At 36.2% G+C, this 24,005-nt stretch overlaps 1 protein-coding gene across 3 annotated transcripts; it reads left to right on the top strand.

Annotated features, from left to right (window-relative positions):
* The first annotated feature begins 399 nt into the window (after positions 1 to 399).
* ING3 (inhibitor of growth family member 3) lies at positions 400 to 23,730 on the top strand. Of its 3 annotated transcripts, XM_036864363.1 has the most exons (12): positions 400 to 562; positions 811 to 882; positions 3,474 to 3,574; positions 5,485 to 5,550; positions 13,594 to 13,690; positions 15,513 to 15,584; positions 16,423 to 16,542; positions 16,795 to 16,952; positions 17,555 to 17,748; positions 19,062 to 19,254; positions 21,610 to 21,648; positions 23,184 to 23,730. In XM_036864363.1, the coding sequence occupies exons 1-12, from the start codon at positions 535 to 537 to the stop codon at positions 23,298 to 23,300; spliced, it is 1,257 nt and encodes a 418-aa protein (XP_036720258.1). In that variant the 5' UTR covers positions 400 to 534; the 3' UTR covers positions 23,301 to 23,730. The 3 variants fall into 3 exon arrangements, 1 of the variants encoding a protein (XP_036720258.1); XR_005021304.1 differs by lacking the exons at positions 17,555 to 17,748; positions 19,062 to 19,254; positions 21,610 to 21,648; positions 23,184 to 23,730 and having other exon boundaries at positions 421 to 562; positions 15,513 to 15,588; positions 16,795 to 16,923; XR_005021305.1 differs by lacking the exons at positions 13,594 to 13,690; positions 16,795 to 16,952; positions 17,555 to 17,748; ... (1 more) ...; positions 21,610 to 21,648; positions 23,184 to 23,730 and having other exon boundaries at positions 421 to 562; positions 16,423 to 16,539.
* The last annotated feature ends 275 nt before the right edge of the window (positions 23,731 to 24,005 follow it).

Raw genomic sequence — 24,005 nt, 5'->3', positions numbered from 1 at the left:
CCTTTGCCGTCTGCCTAGCACTACTTGAAATCCATGACTCACAAACGCCGGGGCGTGGAATCACAGCAGTAAAAAACAGGTGAAAACTTGTTCCTAGTTGTGTTCGGCAGGCGCATACAACTCCCGTCATTCCCCGTGTAAATATCAACAAATAAACAGAGGCACCGCATTTCGGATTCTGTTGCGCACCGTTCGCAACGGCGCTTGGTTTTTGTAGTTTCCACGTGGAGGACTGCCAGCGTGTTCAATCTTGCTGGGGAGGTGCTAAAACTACACTTCCCACAAAGGCGCGGGGGCGGACTCCGGTCGGCTTACGTCATTGCTTCAGCCAGCCAATGACCGCTCCGGGCGGCGGTGAGGCAAGCGCTGTCAGGCGCCAAAGTGGTTTTTTTTTTTCTTTTTTTTTTTTTTCCGCCGAAGCCGAGCGGGCGCTGCTAGCGGAGGCGCCATATTGGAAGGGACAAAACTCCGGCGACAGCGAGTGACACAAATAAACCCTTGGACCCCCTCGCTCCCCCAGCTCTAAGGGCCGCGATGTTGTACCTAGAGGACTATCTGGAAAGTGAGTGGGCGGCGCTGGCGGGCCCGACTTGGGGACCTGCGGGCGGGCGAGGGCGGGAGTGGACGGGCTCGCGGGATGGCGGGAGGGAGGGGGAGGCGGGGGATGTTTCTTTCTCACGGTAACTGGCAGCCTCGCTGTGGGCTGCCGGCTCCCTCGACCCCCCCGACGCACGCACGCACGTACGTAGTGACGTATGCGCGTACTTTCGCCGTTGGCCCCGCCCCTCTGACGGACTCTCCCTTTGACAGTGATTGAGCAGCTTCCAATGGACCTGCGGGACCGCTTCACCGAGATGCGCGAGATGGACCTGCAGGTGCAGAGTAAGTCGGCGCGTTTGCCCTTGTTCGCTGCGCGCGTCAGTGCCAGACTTACTTGCCATCGACGCCACCGACTCTGCTATTTGGCTCTCCTCCGGCTCACTCGCTAGTACAGAAGCAGTTGTCCAAAAGAACCGGCAATGCCAAATCTTGCCTCTTCTGTCTCCCACGCTAATTTTTCCTGGCTTTTACAAGAGAAGGTGGCATTAGAGCACGTGTGCTCCTTTCTCGAATTTGGGACTGTGCAATAAAAGTTTCTATACCTTCGTTGAGAATGTAGATATGTTTTAGTGCACAAAGGCATACATGTTGCGAAGATTTTGACTTGAGACAATGTATATAGAACGTAGATTTCAGCATTTATATTTTTGTTGAAGTTCATGCTAATCAAAATTCAAGAGCGGACAACACGTAGAAGCACAGGTTATATGTAGTTCTTTAGAGACCCTGGTGAACTTGGAATGTCGCATTTGAAAAGTTACACATTAAAGGATACATTCTCAACTGGCAACAATATGGTAGTTTCTCAGTCAAAATAAGAAAGTAAATAAAATCTTACTGTAAAGCTTCTTGTCTGCTGTAACAAAAATTTTGACTTTTCTTCTTTCAGTTATAGCTTGGTAGTCCAGAGACGTGTTCCCCAAAATAACCTTGCTCATTCATAGAACAGTATTTAATTTATTTGAACATTTTTTTTTCTGTGAAGTTTCTTTAAAGAGTTTATGATTCAGAGAGGGTAAAGAATAAATACCTTTGGAGATAACAAGGTAAATACTTAGAGCAAAATTTCGAAACAAGAAAACAGTGCTGAGTACCAAATATATGTCCATCATGCTCTGAAAGAACCTCACACACCTTCCCCCTTTGTGAAATGAATATAATATAGCTGTTCCAACTATCTTGTAGAGATACTATATTAAAAATTTTTAATGTGAAATATACGATACATAATTAAAATGTATAATCAAGTGTACTTTGTTGGCTTTGTGTCACTCCTTTTGTTTGGAGAAATGTAAGTACTCCTTAATTGCTTAAATAATACTAATGGCTGACCTTCATGGGGTGTATCTGGAGAAGATGTTTCTTGATCCCATGTGTACCAGCTATGTTTGGAGTATACATAGAATTAGGATTGAGGTAAGTTTCTTGTGCTGACAGGTTTTCTTCTTAGAAAAGTAAGGGTCGGGGAAGATCTGGGTTTTGGGGTATGATAGGGAAGAAAGGAGTATCATGGAAAGCGACCAGAAAACAGAACATTCAGAGTGCGAGAGTCTTGAGGTAGCTAAGAACCTGCCCCCCCCGCCCCTGCTTGTCTGCCCCCATGCCACACACACTTCCATACCCAGTGTTCATGAATAGTCTTTTCTTAGCCTCCTGTCGGTTTTATGTGGTGCATAATACAAGGTGATATATCATGGAAATCACCTTCTTCTGTTCAGTGGATTGCAGTGTGGAAGTCTGAATTGTGTGTTGTTTCTCCAGCTTGCTCACGAAATTCATTTTAACTTTAATGTAGTTGAAATGCTAAATACTTGCTAAAGTAGTGTTTTCTACAGGATTGAACATAGATTTTATCATCAGACAGATCTGAGTTCATTTTAGGGCTTTACTAACTTATTCATTGGCCTTGACCACATTACCACTTCTGAGGGATTTGTATTGTCTTGCGGATTAAAAGAAATACAGATAAATTAGAACGTTTAGTACCTGATAGGAAGTGGGCATTCAATAAAGGGTAGTTGTTATTTTATACTTTATCATTACAAATGTTAAGTCCTCTAGCAATTTGGACTTGATTATATAAGTTAGAGGTTTTTTTAAACTTGCATTTTTTACAATGATTAGAATTATCTGAAGTGAATGGGTATTATGGATTAACAAAAGATATCTCTTTGTCAAATAAGTTAGGAAATGCACTATTATGCACTGCAGATCTCCAAAACAGTATAATAAAACAGTTTTCCTCAATTTACGTAGCAACAAAATCCCTTTTATTTATTTTTCCTTTTTTAGCAGACATAGAATGAAATGACTATTCTTAGCACACACTTCAGGAAAACTTATCTAGAACAAATAATAATGTGCGTTAAGTGAATAAATGATTGTACCTACCACGTTCAGTCATGATATGAGATGATGGGGTGCTTAATGGTATATAGCAAGAGGTTGAAACCTTTTTATCACATTTCCTTATTGAAATAAATGTGAGGATTATCAAATGGTGATTTCAATAAGAAATCGTGTTTCAGCGTATTTGGCTGACTTTATACCATTAGTTTTTGACCCCAAGCCTGTACTATTCAACAACTATGGTATAGAATCTATCTACATTGTTGACTACTTTGACTATTGGAAAAAGTTTAGAAGTAACAACAAAAATAAATTGTCAGTAGGGAAAATTGTAGCTTTTTTTTTTTTACTAAGGTAATTAAGGCACCATATATTTATATTATTAGAACATGACATATTTAAGTTACAGACCAAGTAAAAGAGTGTATGTGGTCAGATATTTTTTTCTTTCTTCACATCAAAGCATGTATATTCAGTGTATGAGTTTGGTCATCTAAATATGAAATGTTTTTATTATGTCCTAGATGCAATGGATCAACTAGAACAAAGAGTCAGTGAATTCTTCATGAACGCAAAGAAAAATAAACCGGAGTGGAGAGAAGAGCAAATGGCATCCATTAAAAAGGTATGTTCAACACTCTGGATGATTTATCTGTGAATTTTTGAGACCCTCTGAGGAAGATATTTTAAAATTAAATAGTTTGGGGGATATCAAAATGAGGGAAAGTTATCAATAGCTCTTTAGAGTTTAAACGTGACTTATAAAATTAAAAATGATGTATTAAATGTTAGAGCTTCAGGTATAGGAATTTTTTTTTATATATAAATTTGTTTATTTATTTTTGGCTGCGTTGGGTCTTCGTTGCTGTGCGTGGGCTTTCTCTAGTTGTGGCGAGCAGGGACTACTCTTCGTTGCGGTGCGCGGGCTTCTCATTGCGGTGGCTTCTCTTGTTGCAGAGCATGGGCTCTAGGTGCGCGGGCTTCAGTAGTTGTGGCTCGTGGGCTCTAGAGCGCAGGCTCAGTAGTTCTGGCTCGCAGGCTCTAGCACGCAGGCTCAGTAGTTGTGGCACACGGGCTTAGTTGCTCCGCGGCATGTGGGATCTTCCCGGACCAGGGCTCGAACCTGTGTCCCCCACACCACTGCGCCAACAAGGAAATCCCAGGAATTTTTAATCGTTGAAGCATCTTGGTAATTTAGAAAATTATTTCAATAATTAGTGACTCATTAGAGAGTCACAAAACCATTTAAAAAGAACATTTTTTCTTTTAATTTGTTTTGTTCTAGTTACAGGTAATTAAAGTTGCCTTGTCTTTATATCTGTATTGTCTTCCAGTTTGGCCCACAGACTGGGGTGAAAATTAGCAACCTTGAAGCATATTTTATATATTGCTAGGTACCTAGGTTGGTGGAATCATAGAAGAACAGAATCCTAAGAATTGAAAAGATCCTTAAAAAGTATTTAGTTTAAAAGTCTTAATTTGTACATCAGTTGGGCCTAGAAATACAGAATTCTTTGAGTTTTTGCTAGTTTTATAGTACTCAGAGCTCTCTTCCAGTTTAGAATGGGTATCAGCTCTCCCCTCAAGGTTTGCTTTAAAGGTGTGATCTAGTTTATTTGGGGATACGGTGGAAGAACTACTCACAAGCCCTCAGTTTGGTCATGACTATGCCATTTGACTATGTGACATGGGACAGGTCCTTTAATACCTCTGAGTAATAATGGCTCCCTTACCCCCAACCTTCATAGAATTGTTCAAGAATCAACTGAGAAAGAAATTTGAAAACTAGTTGTGTTGTTTATTTTACCACATGGGGGGAATGTTATTTCTGTTAGGAGCAAAAACTTCAGAATCTTTTATAGAATTAGTCCTGACTTGGAGGATATCTGGAGGCCCAGGTGTGTGTGAGTATAGACATCACATATATGCATCTTAAAGTCATTCATCATCCCTTTATCCTATTAGGTTTTTGGTGTAGCACAGCTTGGATATACCCTAAAAGTCTGATACTTAATGGAACTTCATAGAATTTTTAAAAAATAATTTGCTTTTTATGGGGGAGAAATCTAAAGTATAGGTTGATTGTATGAATTGATCCCTAGCTTAAAATGAGAATCATAGAACAATTGGAAACAATGGACATGTAGGTGAGAATCCTTTCAAAAGTTGCTTTTATAACAAGTTTTAAAAATGGATAGCATAAATACTCTTTACAAATTAGATAAGTCTTACATCTTAAATAACATTTATTTTTAAAGAAAAAGAACTATTCATTGGCTCACATAACTTTTACTAGTATAGAGGCTAGACTTGGATGATATTTATTTTTTATTTATATCTTTTCTAGGAATTCTGAACATCTTCCTTTAATCCTTGGCTGTTGTCTAAAATTTCTAATCCTACCCCATTCCCACCCTCTCCCTAACTGGATTTTTATTGCTAATGTATAATGACTGACAGTGATAACAAGCTATCCTGCATACACATATTTTTAAATTATTAATTTATTCTTGAAACGCGAATGTTTTTATTCAGGATTACTATAAAGCTTTGGAGGATGCAGACGAGAAGGTACAGTTGGCAAACCAGATATATGACTTGGTAAGTAAAATTAACGTGCATGCTATGCCGTATTTGAATTATGGATTATGTTTTAAATGGTGTTGGCTTATATGTAATAGGAAGAACAGATTAAACTGAATCATTGCTCTCTTGATCCCATTTAATATCAGAGTTCAGTGTCTACTTTTTGGTTTCTTTGTGGAAGAGAGCCAGAGAGTCCACAGGCAATAGGTCAAGAACCTTATATTTTAGCCAAATCTACATTGCTATAAGATTGTAGCTGACGTTAGGCTTTTTTTGTTTTTTTAACAAAAATAGGTGTTTATTTTACTAATCCTTATCTTCTTAAGGGAGTGTGCTTACTTGCCTGATAAATCATCTTGAGATTGTTTCTGTGGCAAAATACACGTAAGAGTACTGTGTTGATAGTTCTTGGTAGTCTGATTAAAATGAAGAAGAGACTTATTTCAATCTGTGTTAATGGATAGCACTCAGCTGTCTATTAAGTGACGTCAGCAGATAGCACTCAACAACTGGCACAGGTGGCAAAACTGGGAAACACAATTAAATGAACTTTAAAAACGGTTTTTTACAGTAGCGGCAGCACTCCTTAAAGATTGAAATCACCAAGAAGACAGATATATGCAATATTTCTCAAATTGGTATAATTATATATATATTTTTTAACGTAAAGCATCTTCTTCCAAAGTATATACTTTAGGAAATACTCATTTCTGATTCTCCCTCAAAGCAAGTTAAAGCTGAAGACAAATGCTCACTTTTGATTAACTTTAGCATATGGATTCATATCTTATTTTTGTAGTCTTGTCTGGATACAGTTTTATTACTGAACAGATACGTGTTAATATAAATGTCATTGGTGAGCATGACACAGATAAAAGGTACATATCCCATATGGTATACATTGTGAATGCTATACTAAACTAGAAAACATTTGTCATGTAAAACCACAGAAAATGCTTAATTGTTTTTATATAGTGAAAATATTTTAATGGCTGTAAAGACTTAGGCTCTTTTGCTCATACAGTTAGTCTAAAAACAGTTTCATAAAAGATACTGACTAAAGAAGGGTAGAGTGGGCCGGTAGCTTGATTTACTGCGGAACGAAACCCAAAAAAAGTTCTTAATTGTTTTGGTCTTGAATTAGGTCTATAAACATAGAGAAAGACATTTATGTTTGAATCCAGGACTAATTTGTTTAGTAACATTCTTTCTCATATGTAGTGACTAGGTGTCAAACTTTATTTAGAAATTACCTGCTTTTTAAATCATATAGCTCTTTGGTTCCAATCTTTTGTTTATATTTTATTTTACTACTTTTTACACCTTTATTAAAAGTACTTCATGCATTTAGAAAAAATATATATAACAAATATATGCTTTTTCAATGTGTATGTGTTTGTGTGTGTGTATCCATCTCTTGTTTACCAACCACACTGTTCATCCACTGTGTACTTGGTGTAATGGAGGTTTATGTGGGTACAATGGAGGAATGAAGAGTAAATGCTATAAATGCTCCTGTCCTCAAGGCGTCTGTTAACTAGTTGGGGAGACATGCCCACAGAGACATGCCCATAAGTAAAATGAAGAGCCTGTATAGAAACATGTTAACAAATGAAGATGAATACAGTTGGGTATTAAGGGGATCTGGTAAAAGACTGACCTAAGTCAAGCAGAGTTATTGTTGATTTCTTAGAGGGTATGAGATGAGTTTTGAACAGTATTTATTCAGAGCCTCGGAGGCCTGGATTCAGGTATTGTATTGAGGGGAAAGCATTTCACTCAGAGGTAATGGATAAACACAGAATGAAAATAAAAATTAGTAAATTCTTTGAGGGAGGTAGGTTATTTAGGCTAGAGATTGAAGGAATAACAGGTGATGTATTAAATTTAATACAATGTAACGAATGTAATAAAAAGCAAGGACCCATAATGGATTCTTGCAGACGTGAGTTCTGCTACTTCACTGACAGCAAGACTTTGGAAAAGTTATTTAATCCTGGAAACTCAGTTTCCTTATCTGTAAAACAGCAGTATTAATTTGTGCCTTAAAGGAAGATTTGAATCAATCTCTCTCTCTCTCTTTTTCGACAGAGATATAGAGACAAATATAGATACATCTATATACATATGTCTATATCTGTCTCTGTATATCTCTTATCTATATCTGTGTGCGCGCGCACACACACACACACACACACACACACACACAGTGCGCGTAGCTTGGCAGATACTAAGCACTCGCTCTTTAAAAAGACTCACTTCATCTCATTTCTCTAACAAATTTTCTACTTTCCTGAAGCCACTGCTTCCCTTTCAGCTCTGCCAAGTTAAACCTGTTTTTTTTTTCCACAGTCCCCCATTATTTATTTCTAAGACTGCCTTTTGTCTTTTCTCTACTCTTTCTTATCTCTCTCCCTTTCTTTCCCTCCCCTTTTCTTTTTGTTACTCCTCCCGCTTCTTCCTTTTCAAATACTCCATTGCTATTCCAGGTGACCACGATATCCTTAATATAAAATCCATTCTTCTTGAGACTTTATGTTAATTAATTTTTTATCCTCCCACCTTTGTGGCCTTTCTCAGTCTCCTTGGGTATCACTCAGAGCGGTTCCGAAGGGTTCTGTCTTTGACCTGCATTGTTTCTCACTCTGTTCAGTGGTTCCCATGTAAAGGTAGCTTTCTTCTCCTCTTCAGCCCCAACTCCAGAGGCTGATGAGACCAAATGCCACACGGTAAAGCATTGTTGTGATGCCAGGTTTACCCCCGCCCCGCCACACTCACCACCCACGTTGAGAAACATTTCTCCATTACTTTTCCATGTGTATGCTTAGTTTTAGCAATTATGCAATAATTATTCTTCAAGCTCAAACTTCTCCTCTGAGTCTGTTCTTATCTGAGAATTCCTAGGCCCTGGAACTCATTGTATTAAGACTTAAGTCTTCTCGTTTTACTTCTCTCACTAGCATCACTTCTCATGAATAAATAATTGTTAAAATGTTAACATCAATTATGCACCCTCATTAAATTCCTATAACATTTAGCAAGTGAGAGCTTAGAAGGCTCTGTGCTTCAGAGGTGAATAGATAAGATATAGTGTAAGCGTAAAAATACAGTAATTTTTATTTATAGATCCTTTACCAAGTAAACAATGGTACTTGTATTTATACAGTTCTACCTAGTGGGAGAGTATAACTTTCACTCATACGGCAAATATTTATAGATCTCCAACTATGCGTGGTCACTGGTGCTGGATGGGCAGTAATGATACAGACAGGCAATGAATATAGGCAAACTAGATTATTGGAGATTTTGGTAAGTGCTGTGAAGGAAATAAACATCGTGGAAAGAGGGGGCAAGAGTGAGTAACTGGGGGAGGCTTTACGAGTCTACTAGTCAGGATGAGTGTAGTCTAAGGAGGTGACATCTGAGGCGGTACTTGGAAAGCGAGAAAGAGCCAGGCATGTGACAGGCTTAAGGAAGAACGTTTCAGGCAGGTGATGGACCAAGTGCGGTGTCCGAGGTGGAAAAGGGTCTGACAGTTGCACCAGGAAAGAGGCCAGTGCGGTTGGTGAGTCGTGGGAAAGAAGAAGAGGGTGTGAGCGGGGCAGGCAGAGGCCAGTGCGCGCAGGCCTAAAAGCCGATGAAGCAGTGTTTTCAGTCCAAGAGCAGGGGGAGGCCAGTGAAAGATTTTAAACAGGGGTGGGACACACCTTAGACGACGTGGTATGTATGGCTTTGCTTAAACATTGCATTATTATGGAAATGTCAAGTAAGCAGGTATTATCTTGACAGGTTTTGAGATACAGCAATTGAGTATATAATTGTGTTTGATTTTGCCCCTCAGTGTTTTCTATAGCACAGTATTTCATTGTATTATTTTTCATTAAAATATTTCATTTACTTTTAAAATCAGTAGTAAGCTTTTTATTCCTGTGACCGGCACTGTACTGACTACCTTATTTATTAAGGAAAAAAAATCAGACTGCATAAATATCCACAAATGAAGAAATTTTTGGAACTAGGGGTTTATTGGAATGAACCGATGCTTTATTTAAGAGGGTTTAGTGAAATTTGACTAACAGACAAAAAAAAATCTATCTTATTAAAATAATTTCCTTCCAGAATCCTGATGTTCATAGGCTTTAAACACTTTTTTGTGTTCCTCAGCCAGATGTCACTGTCATAAGGCCACATTAGATTACAATACCTAGTAAAGGTGATTTATATATACGCTGATAAAGCTTGAGCTTTTAGTTAATGCTTGAATGGTTTTAGCAGCCTCTTACAGTGCTAAATACCCTTGAACTTGCTTCTTTTTTATATCCTGGTTTATTCCTGAGATGATTATATTTCAGGCCCACACTTTACCTATAAATTTGAGAATTCCTCATCTGATAACTCTAATTAAGGAAATATATTATGTGAGCTTGACCTTTTGATTTGTCTCCTATCCTTATTGTCTTTTAGGAGAATGATTAGATGTAGTTTATGTGCCAAGGCCTTAAGTATTTGATTCACCCTAAAGATGGATCAAATTTTCATCTAGTTTAAATATAATTCAGGATGTGAAGAATCATTTTCATGACTTACCATCAGAGAAATGATTTGCCATCATGTTTCCTTTCTATTCCCCAGTTTACCCTCCTGATTCCCTATTACTAGATCTTTTCATGGATAGAAATTTCTCTCTTATTGCCATGGATTTCAACTTAGAACCTTGTAGACTGAGTGCTCATTGTGAAAGGGCAAACTCGACATCTAACTTTTAGAATTTGACAGTGTTGGAAGCCATAAAATCATGGAAAAACTTTTAAAAAGCTATATTCAGTTCAGTTTGAGTCCATCAAGTGATACATTTTAAAATTTGAATGTTGGAAAACTGGGACAGACAAAAGAGAAAGTATAAAGGATTACAGCTCTATGCAAAAATAATTAAAGGGTCAGGATTTTTGTTTGTTTCATGCAGAGGGGCCAAGGGTTACTTATATATTTTATGATCATGAATATATTAACAAATAATGTTGACAGAATTTCCTTGGTTTCTGTAAAGGTCAGAAAAAGGGCAATACATTTAAAAAAGTTATGATTTGGGGTTGTAGGATATGATTTAGGGTTGTAGAATAAGGAACTTTTGTGGCTAGCATTTATTGACATTAAGTGGGGAACAAATCAATAATTAGACTCTGTGGTCAGCCTTGTGTTAGAAATCTGTGGTTAATGGAAAATCTCTCGATTGGATCAGTACCCTCTTTACCACTATAAATCAGTATTACAGGGTCAGGTGTTTGTAGAGGGGTACGCTAACTTGGGTTCTTGCTTCACCTGATATCTGGGGGGCCATTATGGTGCTCAGCTAGGATAGGTGCTTTACCCATTCAGAATCATGTAGGTAGAGGGAATGCACTTAATAATAGGTTTCAGTTACGTTCAGTTCAGCTCTTGCTATTGCTGTTTAATGCTGTTTAAGTATCCTGGTGCTTTATAGCTTAAGTTAAATCTTGTGGTCAACTTCTTTCCGACTCCTAATTTGATTTAGTACAGCAGTGGTGAATCGAATAAAAAGAATTCTCATTGTTTGATAATTGCTTATAATATTAATCAGTTCATAATCTTTTTTACCTACCAGGAGGTGGGAATGATTGAAAGCTCTCTTACAAAACTCCCCACCACAATGTGGTTAAGGCTTTTCTGTATCTGTTTATTTTAATTGTGAATTCGGTTTTTCGAGTTATTAACTCTTTGGGTTCCACTGCTTTTTCTGAACTATCTAATATTGGGAATTCCATCATTACTTCCATGTTTTCAGGTATAATAAACATTATTAGTGCTATCTTAAAAGATAATTAAGCAATTCTTAAATTCAGGGGTGGAATGAGTTAGGGAGGTATGTATGGTTTCTTCATCTCACCTCGATCCCCCCTGCCCCCAGCCGAGATTCTAACACTTCCTGTCTATACTGTCTGCGCCTATGACAGGCCACACCAGACTTTGTTTTTCTCTGAGAGTTCTGTTTGTCTTCTTGTCTCTATACATTCTTTAGTTATTTAATTATCACTCCATCTTTCCACCTGTTTGAAGACAATCCATTCTTCACTATCTAACTCATTCATAATTCCTTTATGTCTACAATAGCCCAATATTATATTTTTTCTTTATGTGCTACTTCTGACCCTTTCTCGCTGTTTTTTATTTGTTACATCTAGGAGATTTTTATTTATTTGTTTGTTTATACCTTTACTGTGTTAAAAATCTTACATAAATCTTGATTTGTCAGCTAAATTTTAATTCCTATGAAGGCAGGGATTCTCTCATTCTTCAGGTATTCTCCGTTTACCCAGTGCCAAGCACACGATAGGAACTCAATATTTATTAGTAGTATAGTTGTAGGTAAGAAAGGTGGTGGAGTATTTTCATTGCATTAAGTAGACTTGGAATTTAAATATGAGTGTTTTTTCTGATCTCCCTTGAGATTAAATTTTGACAATGTAAGAGATATTCTTGAATAACAGGTCTGTGTTCACACTTTATCATTGGAAGGGAGTTTCCATTAAAAAGGATGCTCAGTTACCTGCAGGTTCTTTGAATAGTAGCATGTGTCTGTAATACGTGACCCTATAGAATTTTAAATATTGTAATTACAACTTCTACCAAGCTCTGAAAAATTATGTGTGAAGGTGGAAGGAAAATTGGGCCTTGAATTCTTGAAAAATCATAAACCAGCATCCCAATGATTACTATTAATATACAAAATACAAATAATAAGACAATATTCTTATTTTTTTCAATTTGAATTCTATTACTTTGAGTTAAAAAATTGGCTTCTGCATGCAGAAGTTCAGAGGGCAATGTTAGGTATAAACAGTGAAGCACAATCTATTACAAATAGATCAGAGTTAAGTCTCATTTTTATAAGGCACTAGTTATTGAATTTGGACATGTTGCTTAACCCTTCTGAGCCTTAGTTTCTTCACTTATGAAGTGGAGACAGTAATAACCTATCTCAAAAGATTAGAGCAAGGACTAGAAAACATAAAGCTTCCAATGCACCAAACACATTAGTGGCATCTAACACCCGCAAGTGTCTTTTGCTATTCTTCTTCCCCACTCCCTCATTTAGATACACATTATTTAATCGAAAGTCTTATTTAAATTTTTTGCCCTCTGGTGTATCATAGCATTTTGACATTTGTGAGAAAGTTACTCTTAATTATAACAGTGATTAAGAGGGAAACTAGAGTTTGAAAAAAAGATGTTGACAATAATGTGACATGAATATTTTTCAAGACTTGGTGTTTTTTGGTTTCACTTCAAAGTAGTAAATTTGAATAAGTATTGAAAAAATTTAATATTAAGCTTTAAAAATACATTAAGACTTGTTGCTAGTTTGAGGTGTCATAAAATTTTCTGAAATCAGTCCAAAGATCTCTAGGTGAATGAGAAAATACAATTTTGCCACCTTAACCAAGGGCAACAGTATTACAATAAAACCCTTTTGACCAAGCTGTTTGTGGAATGGCATTTTCTGGCTAAAAACCCCTTTTGTTTCAACTCTTTACATAAATGTTTACAAGTATAATGGTCCACTTCCCTGCCTTAGAGAAATGTATGTATAGAATATAGGAGCCTCTTTGTTTGTAGACTGAGGATCTTTCATTCCTTACTGTGACAGTTATTATGGTCTGGCAGTGTGGATGGCCTTGTTATAAGTAGGAGATTAGGCTGAAAGTAATCGCAGGGCATACTAAGAACTGTTACCAACCCTCCTGTACCACCCACCACCCATCTTTGCTTTACTTTTCATATCCTACTTCTTCCAAACATTTTCTAACAAATTGCGATTCTGGTTTCTTAAAACTTAAAATTTATTCAAGGAAACTTCGGAGATACTTAGCCTAGCACCCTCATGTTATAGATTAAAAATCTGTGGTGTAGGTTAATTGACTTGCTCAAGGATACAAAGCAGATGCACTAAAAGAAATAAAGATTTAGGTTTCCTCATTAAACTGACACTTTAATAGTGTCCCAAATTGTGGTGGTTATCTTTGATCTTCTTTGAAACAGGTAGATCGACACTTGAGAAAGCTGGATCAGGAACTGGCTAAGTTTAAAATGGAGCTGGAAGCTGATAATGCTGGAATTACAGAAATATTAGAGAGGCGTAAGTAAAATTTACAGTTTTGCATCAATGTTGGACAGTACATGCGCACATCATTGAGGAGACACACGTCCCACAGAGGCTTCTCAGATCCTGCTCCTTGGTGGACGGTGGCACCTGGGTGGGATAGCTTGGTCCCCAGCAGTTGGACTGTTTGGGTCACGGATACTTGGAGAGATAATATATCATCCACTCACTCTGTATGAAAATAACATATTAAGTCATTCCATTTTTTAACATGGATATGTGCTAGTAAGATGAGTGGTAGGAACAAAGATTTAAAGGAATACAACCATCTAGAAACAAGTCAGCCATCTGGCATTACGTGTTTTGACTTTGCCCTGCCAGTTTATGCACTTAAGTGTTGAGGAAGGTTGTTATTTTTTTCTTCTTAAGGACTGCCTTAAAGCTTTCCCTCAGCTGTGTTACTAAGAAAGATTTTAATGAGTTCTTCAACACTTCCTCTTTTTCTCAAGAAGTCTTTCCTAAACTTTCTCTTATCAGCAAGAAACCATTTTAATATTTCTCTGCAAGACTCGACTTGATCTCCTGCCATAATTTACTCTTGTCACTTCTAGGGTTTAACTTAGGAGACTTCCCCAAAATGGAGACATGAGCTCTGTTTCTTTAACTAATTTAGCTCTTCCAGCCTAAATAGATAAAAGCAGATAGTGCTGTGCTAAGCCCAGAGTAGGCACTCACTAAATGTTAGTTGAATCAAGTCAGTATTATGGCTGATTTCTAGTAGAATTTGATTAAAGGATTCAAGCATCTCTTTTCTTGGTGCATTTCCACAGCAAGAAATAGGTACAGCAACATGTACCTATTTCTACACACAGATGAAAGGTTTCTTTAGAGTGTTAGGTTACATATATCTCTGTTTATATACTCACTAGACGTCAACTAGGGCAGCACCCACACATGAATCCATCTTGGGACCCATAGTTGCATGTTTGTATTCAGAAATAGATCCATCATTTTAGGTGATCATCTCATTTATTTGTGATACTTTTATTCCAGGGGGACCCTATCTGAAGATAATAAGTATTTTGAGACAAAATAAAATATTTTATTTTATTTTTCTGAAACGCTGATAGTAGGTGTGAGTAGCAATAAGCCATGCCTATTCAGTACTGCAGGAAGGTTAATGAAGCATCCTCTGTAAGGACGCAGACGTATGAAAGTAAATTAGATCAAGTTATAAAAATTGCTCCACCCTGTGCCCTGCCATAATTTCATCTCAAGGGATCAAGATAAACCCAGGAAATTTCTTTACAAGTATTTTAAAGCTTGGCGGTACAGATTCTATGCATCACTTTTCACAAACAAAATCCCTAACTTCTTTTAGGAAGTCTTTACTATCGCATGTCATTTTAATGATCAGAGAATTTTCTTTCTTATAGTAATGTCCCATTGCCTAATACTTTAGACTCTCCCATTAAAAGGTCTTCAGCTCAGTAACTCTAGGTTGAGTTTTTCAGATCAGTAATGGAGTTATAATACCCATTCATCCACTTATGTGGTACCAAATGTCGTGAATTCCCTAACTCAGACATTAGCATGCCTTGACCCATTTTGTACTTAAGGTGAATATTGAAAAATAGGTTAACTTACTGTTTAGAAAGAGGATCAGATTGGCTCAGGGTAAAATTGGCAGTGGTGACCCTCTAATGTGTTTGGCTAAAATGCTACAGGCATAGGCATCAGAGCTTGCCAGTCCTTTGCTGGTTAAGGGTACAGAGTGCCTGTATTCGATTGATGTGTAAAGTTCTGTGGCGATATCTCATGTGGTCTATCTCTGTGCCTCTCTCTTTTTTTTTTTTAGGATCTCTGGAATTAGATACTCCTTCACAGCCAGTGAACAATCACCATGCTCACTCACATACTCCAGTGGAAAGTAAGTTTGATTTAGGACAGCTAATATTTTAAAGACAATTAAAAATTCATTATATTATCTATGTATTCTCTTTCACTAGCTTTACACAACCAATTGAGAAACGAATATCCTCCCCTTTTATTTTGTGAGATGTATTTTTTTCATCGCAATTACTGGCAGATTTATCTTCTTCATTTGGGAAGAACATATTTGATTTGGGAACAGGTAGTCTGTTTTCCCTGGAATTCATTGCGGAAGAACGTGTGGTACTAGTAGCAGTGTATACTGACCACATACAGACACCTGCTTCTCTCCAGGGAGTGTTAGAACTAAGCCAAACCGTGAACTACTTGATTGTGGGCTCTTCGTCTTTTTTATCCTTGCTTTTCAATTTTTTAGCTTACTGTTGGCTTATAATAAAGTCTCAAATGGTTGGTGAGTTAGTGAGTAAATGAATGGTTAGTCAGATGCTAGCTGGCTAGATGACCGTATTGGTGCCTTTTTTTGACAGAGCAATTTGATATGAAAGAAAGATTGATTGAAAATTATTTTAAATTGTAGTTAATGTTTTGAAAACAAAATTCTCCTCATGTTATATGTGAAACCATGGTGTATCATGGGTTATCTTCACTACTTTGCTATTAAAATTTTTTAAATGTCCGAGCAGTCTGCTCTTACTAAAACAGGTGACACAGAGAGTTCTGTTTGTCCTGTCTTCTCAGAAAACATAATGTTCTGTATTCCACGAGGAACTCAGATCATAACTGTATCAGTTTATAACCAGATGAAAGTACAATATTATGCCTTGTCTATAGTTCTCTAAAATTTAAAAAAATTTGAATTTTCTGTTTGTATTCAGAAAGGAAATATAATCCAACTTCTCACCATACGACAACAGATCATATACCTGAAAAGAAGTTTAAATCTGAAGCTCTTTTATCTACCCTAACATCAGATGCCTCTAAGGAAAATACGCTAGGTAAGTTTATTATCTTAAATATGATTGTTTTCTTTTTTTGTTTGCATTAAAATAAAGGGAAATGACAGCAATTAAGATTAATTATACAGATTCTTTACCTGGTTAAAGTCTACCATAGGAAGAAAGAAGCAAAAATGTGACATGAAAATTTTAAATTTAGTGATTATATCTGTGCTGAGAACTAATATATTTTAAGCTCACTAACTTTATGTTCTCTCTAACCATTTTTATTGCTTCTTTAATTCTATACAGGTTGTCGAAATAATAATTCTACAGCCTCTTCTAACAATGCTTACAGTGTGAATTCCTCCCAGCCTCTGGCATCCTATAATATTGGCTCCTTGTCTTCAGGAACTGGTGCAGGGGCAATTACCATGGCAGCAGCTCAAGCAGTTCAAGCTACAGCTCAGGTAAAAAGGAAAAAGGTTTGGAAACAATGTTAAATTTTGTCTGGATCCTTGGCAAACTCAAATAGAAACAACTAGGTAGGAACAAAAAGAGTTCTCTTGCATTGTAGTTTCATTTTTAAATCATAGTTTTATGCTATCTGACATTTTATTTAATGAAATGAATATGCAGAAATTCCCTGATTGATAATGAAAAGTAAAAAATAGATTCATACAACCTCATGCAGATCCCTTCTCATAGTAATTGCTCATGACGCCCATATTCTTGACTGTAAGCCACAGCACCTGCTAGGACTATACTTTATTCTTTCTACCAGTTCCAGGTCTTTCTCTATAGCCTCAGAACTTAGGTTGCCTTGAGTTTGTTCACTTCTGTACTGGTTATCTGTATTCCAAATTAAGATACCCATCCTGTAGTTACTTCATAACTAGGTAAAAACTGATCTTAAATCTTTACATAAAATAGCTTAAATTACAATGATGAAAATAATGGTTTAAACAAAATAATATTGGATAAGCCAAAATAATGCTGTAACTAGTAAGACTTGAAAAAGAAAATATACATACTTACATTTATTAATACTACCGATGAATGTCTTTCTAAGATGAAAGAGGGACGAAGAACATCAAGTTTAAAAGCCAGTTATGAAGCATTTAAGAATAATGACTTTCAGCTGGGAAAAGAGTTTTCCATGCCCAGGGAAGCAGCTGGCTATTCATCATCTTCAGCGCTCATGACTACATTGACACAGAACGCCAGCTCATCAGCAGCAGATTCACGGAGTGGGAGAAAGAGCAAGTAAGTTTTATTGCTACAGTAGCCTGTACCTTTACTAAGTATGCAGACTACCTGACATCCAGCTGGGCTTCCGTATACTAAACAAAGGCAGCATGATATGATGGATCAGGGTGAACTTTGGGGAGGTGGGAAGACATGACATTTCCTTCACACTGACTTACTTTGAAAGGGATGAAGTCTTTAAAAAGTGCTAAGAGACCGTAATTTTTCTAGAGTCTTAAATTGGGTTTATTAATAAATGACTATCTCTTTACTTTCTTTTGTTCATTAAGATAAACCATTTTATGAAACTTTTTCTGCTTATAACACCTTATTTTGTCATGTGTTTCCTGGAAATTTTTTTAAATAAGATTCTTCATTTTGATTAAGAGCAAGTTGTCTTAATCCTTGGTATTACATCCCCAAAATTGAAATTATGAAAATATCCCTCGATTTTGTGGATGAGACTCTTAGGATGATTATATGAAAACCTAACAGCATTTGGCACCATCTTTCCAAATTACCTGCATATGTTAGGTATTCATACATAGTGAAAGTTCAAATGCTCGGCCAAAAGAATTGTATCATAATTGTATCATAATTTATTCTTTAAATGTATTGTATTTTCTGCAAGTAAATGTTGTATTTTCTGTGTTCCTGTACTTTCTATGACTAAATCTCTAAAAGAATGATCAATGTAGAATTACCACAAAAGTGCTAAATGTCTTAAAAATTCATTTAATGACCCAAACTTATTATAACTGCTGATGATAAATTTTTGTATTTTAAAAATTTATTAGCATACAGATAATGGTAAATTTCTTGTGAATTTTAACACTTTTTGTTTCCTGTCCTACACAGGTAAGTATTCACATGTCAGTTGATGGTCATGATTATTTTCATCAAATGCTTCTGTGTATTTGTATTTTAGATTTTGATGAAGAGTATTCAGTTTGCTTAAAAATACAAAGAATGTCTGTAAGGTAGCCATAACTAATACTAATTCTTAAAAGTATTACCTACAATTTAAATCAATGGTAAGTAGTAACTGATTAAAAATTTATTCTAAAAACTTTGAAATATTTTGAAAGAATTTCCTTTGAATATATTTGTTCTCCAGAAAACAAAAAAATCTCAGATAAAAATAAACTGTTATGAAAAATGTTTTATTGCTCTAAACAATTGTGCTTTTAAATCTGTTTATCAGATTATTTGAGTGTTAAATATTAATTTATACATTTAATGTTATTTCATATCATACCACTTACTTAGAAGTTGTTTTCAGGTAACTTCTTATGGATGCTGAGCAAATAAAACTGATACTGTTTTTTCAGAAACAACAACAAGTCTTCAAGCCAGCAGTCATCATCTTCCTCCTCCTCTTCTTCCTTATCATCATGTTCTTCGTCATCAACTGTTGTACAAGAAATCTCTCAACAAACAACAGTTGTACCAGAATCTGATTCGAACAGTCAGGTTGATTGGACTTATGACCCAAATGAACCACGATACTGCATTTGTAATCAGGTAAAAATCTGACATAGGTCTATAAAAGCATAATCTGAATAAATTAGGAAAAAGAGCTACTCCATTTTTTTAGAGTTCTTTTTACTCCAGTTAAAAATACCTTTGCTCTTTTAATATATTTTTCTCCTGCTTCTTATAAAAATGATGTGTTTGCTGTAAATACAAAGACTATAAAGAAACACATAAGTCATCCATAATCTCGGCCCTCAGATATAACCTATAATTAAACATTTCGATGTACTACTACTATATACCCCACATGGATGTTGTCTTAGCCTGCTCAGGCTGCCATAATAAAATACAACAGACTGGGTGACTTAAACAACAGAAATTTGTGTTCTCACTGTTTTGGAGGCTGGCTAGTCGAAATTTAAGGTGCTGGCCAATTGTGTTCCTAGTGAGGGCTCTCTTCCTGGCTTGCAGACGGCCCCCTTCTTGTTGAGTCCTCGCATGGTGAAGAAAGAGAGCTTTGGTGTCTCTTCCTTTCGTTATAAGGACACCAACTTGATTGAATTAGGGCTCCACCCTTATGGCCTCATTTAACCTTTATCCTCTCCTCACAGGCAGTCACATTGGGGGTTAAGACTTTAACACATGAATTTTGTGAAGGGACACAAACATTCAGTTCATAATACATATGTACACAGATACACACATAGGTGTATGTGTATTTGAATTTGACAGTTGGGATCATGGTATGTCCTTTTATGTAACTGGCTTTTTTCACTAAATCATGTGTACTGAACATGATTTTTCTTGTCATTTTTTCCTTCTCACAGTTATCTATTATACTCTGTACTGTAACATATTTAGTCAATATTTAGCTATAAATTATTTTAGTGGTTTTATTTTTTCAAAATTACAAATAACATTATGGTAGGCATTTTTTATGTAATCCATTTCATACATCTAATTTCTAGGGCAATCCTTTAGAATTAAAATTAAGTTATAAATATTTGATACCAACTACCAAATTATCTTCTAAAATTTATTACCAAAATTAATAAATTGGTGAATATGCCTGTTTCCTAAACCCTGTCCAGCACTGCATTTTATTCTCTCTTAAAAACCATGTACCAATTTTGATAGTTTTGAATCACACAGTTGTTTCAATTTACCTTAGTAGTAAGGTTGGATTTTTTTGGCCATTTTGATTTCTTCTTTTATGAGTTGGCTGATTTTTTCTATCATTTTTGTCACATATAAATATTTTGCTTGGTTTAGTTTTTTAATTCTAAAATTCCAATTTTATGTAGTAATGACTGTCAGTCTTTTTCTTTATGAATTCAGCCATGGATTATATCCTTAGGAAGGCCTCTTCCCCTTTACCCCTTATAACTGTGTCTTGATTTTTAAATGTTTTGGTCTGTTGATATGCTTTAATTTCTTCACATTTAAATCTTTAATCTGTCTGCAGTATATTGTGTTTAACAGTGTGAGTTGCCAGTCTAATTTTTAAGAATATGCCGTTTAAGAGTTTGCTAGTTCTGCTGTCACCTGATAAACATTTTTTTAACATTAATGATTAAGAATATCCTATAAATATCCTGGCAGTAGAGGTAGATTACCTACAAAAGAACAAAATCAGATTCACCCTAGATTTCCCCTCTATAACACTAAAAACTAGAAGCTGATGAAATATGTCTGTAGGGCTTTGAGGGAGAAATCTTAAGTGCCCCCCCCTGGCCCCTACCTCACACCCCGCAAATTGTTACCCAGAGAAGTTGTTGATCATGTGCATAGAACCGCAAACAGATATTTTCACTCATGCAAAGAATCAGGAAGTATGCCATCTAGTAAAATAAACTCTATTTGAAAATGCATTCAGTTCTTTGAGAACTTACATGAATTCAGGAATTAGGAAGTCATGCTGTAAAGTGCTAGTGAAGAACAGCAAAAAGAAAAATGAGAAAGGACATACAATAAATAGATAATAAGTTTAGAAGTTTCAATGAAATGGGCTATTGACTGTAAAAATATAAATGACCTAACCTGACCCAAGAAAAAGTGAAAAAAAACTTAAGTATGTAAATAATCAAGAAAGAAACTTAAAATCTTTATAAAAGAAACCACCCAAAAAGTTGGCTCCTTTGTCGAGGTAGTTTACAGAACAAATTCTTGCAGACTTTCAAAGAGTACATAATTTCTGTGTATCTCCCTCTACATCCCAGTCCCAAAAAAATCTTTCAGAAAAAAAAACTATAAACTGTGTAAAACTATATGCCCTGTTTCTTAATGCAGTTGTATATTCAGTGTATTTCCCTCTATTTTCTTAACAGTATCATAGACAATTAATTTGGGTTTAGGTGCTTGTTATATAGTCATAATAAAAATATTTAATTTTCTTTTAACTAGGTATCCTATGGTGAGATGGTGGGCTGCGATAACCAAGATGTAAGTATTAAATTTTTCTATTTAGGAATGAAAAAATCACAGATTATTATTGCTAGAATGTATACTTTTTTGTTTACTGTGTCTCTCAGTATAAGAAAACAAGTTTGAAGTTATGTTCATTGTAATAATGCTAGAGTATTCCTCCCCCAAATAGGATAGTGTCCCTTAATGTATTCCCTATTTTAACTTTTTTAAAGCTAGTTTTACGGTTTGATGTGCAGATTATACTTCCCAAAAGGTGCTACGTTGTATGAAAATTAGAAACACCCTCCTCCCCTTTTGCCAAAGAATGCTGTGTTTGCTAGAATTCAGTTCACTTATCACAGTGAAGAACTGGAACTTTAGAACAGCACATTCTTTCAGGAAGCATTATGCTAAGGTGAAGGCTCTAACGTGGGTTATTTTCCTCCTATTAGTGTAGTATTTCCTAAGGTACTCTGCAAGTGTCAGCTGATAAGAGCCACTTCTGATATTAAAAAATAAAGGTTTGAAAGAAAAGAATTCCTATTTATTTTCTTTGAAGCTTAATTTGGGTTAGAGATATGTTTTGAATGCTGAGAATATTTTTGTCTAGTAATTTCCACTCCCTTCCTACTGTCACACAGCTCAGCCCCCTTTTGTCCATCTTTTCCTCCAGAGGGGTAACTGAACCCTGAATTCTAAAGAGGACTGATCAGTAATGTCAAGATCCTAAGGTTAATAATAAGAGTTTTAAATTTTTAAAACAATTTGAAAATTGATCAGGGTTGGCTCATGAAAATGTGTGCTTTCCTGACCTGCCAGGTTCCCAACAACACGTTCACATAGAGAAAGACTTTTCCTTCCACTCCCTGTGCAGAACCACTGTGGGCTGTTTGTGATTATTGCAGAACCATTTCAAGAAGACCATTGTAAACTGTCTTCTGGGGCGCTTAGTGCAAATGAGGGATGAGAGTTCTGTGAATACCCCGTCGTGCTCTCTCTGATCCCTCTCATTCCCAGTTGTGCTCTTCTAGGTGCTAAGATTTTCTGTGAAAGCGTAGAACCACTTAGTATATTGCACAGTGGAACTCTTTTTCTCTGCATATCTAGGAATAGATACACCAGAACGGAAACCCAGGGCAATCCTTTATGTCTTTAATTACAAGTAGCTTGTTCTACTTTATGAGGAAATGAATAAGGCTGAATATTAAATAAAATCTTTAAAATACATTTACCGCCTATGTGAGAGACCCATCTCACTTCTTCTTGTCCTTGTGAGTTGGTATCAATGTACTCTCCAACTTAACGGAAATTAGTGAATTTGTGTTCATTATTTAAGATTATGGGGGTAGATTACATGAACCTCAGAGTTAACAAAGGTGCATCATTTTCTGTGTCTCCGTTTCCTCATCTCTGAAACTTACCAGTTGGACTAAATGAACAATAAATCAGCTCCTAGATGTCAAAGTTCTGTTTCCATGGCTCTAATTATTAATATTAAGTCTGCTAGGCATATTTTAACATACTTCCTAATCTTTTACTAAAAACTATTTCTTTGCACTTTTGCTTTCTAGTGCCCCATAGAATGGTTCCATTATGGATGTGTTGGATTGACAGAAGCACCAAAAGGAAAATGGTACTGTCCACAGTGCACTGCTGCCATGAAAAGAAGAGGCAGTCGGCACAAATAAGGGTGGTCGTTTCATTTGAGAAAGAAAAAAACTCCAACGTTTTATATAGGACTTTAAAAAAAAGAAAAAGAGAGAAGAGACAATGCATTTCCAGGCAACCACTTAAAGGATTTACATAGACAATCCTATAAGATCTTGAACTTGAATTTTATGGGTTGTATTTTAATAATGTAAGTAAATTATTTATGCACTCCTGGTGTGCTCTGAATATTATTCCAGTCAGCCTTGGATTATTTCAGTGGCCAACATATGCAGACGTTTGTACTCCTCAACCATTTTCTCCAAGTAATGGGCATTCTATAATTTAGACTTCAAAGAATTCCAACGACGAAGATTTTAAGAAAAGTATTTTATATTCAACAGGTATGTTCTGCTGCATGTACTGTACTCCAGAGCTGTTACGTAACACTGTATATACATGGTTGCAAAACAAAAAAAAGTCAGTGCTTCTAAAAAGAATTTAAGATAATGGTTTTTTAAATGCCTTTATAATAAGCTTTGTTTCTTTGTGAAACTAAATTCAGCGGGCTGAAGGAAATGGTTCATGTGATAAAGTGGGCTGGTGTCCTCTAGAGTACCTGGGTACATAAACAGAAATTCCTGTAGGTAAAAACTAATCTGTGCCATTAGTCTTTATATGTTTCTGCATCCAGATAGAGTGCAGTTCATGAGGGTGGGAGGGGGAGGGGCTGAGGGGAAAGGGTG

The sequence above is a fragment of the Balaenoptera musculus genome, chromosome 9 (assembly GCF_009873245.2).
Source record: "Balaenoptera musculus isolate JJ_BM4_2016_0621 chromosome 9, mBalMus1.pri.v3, whole genome shotgun sequence".
NCBI lineage: Eukaryota > Metazoa > Chordata > Mammalia > Artiodactyla > Balaenopteridae > Balaenoptera > Balaenoptera musculus.
Note: the sequence above shows the minus strand (reverse complement) of the source record. Positions and strands in the feature narration are given on the sequence as shown.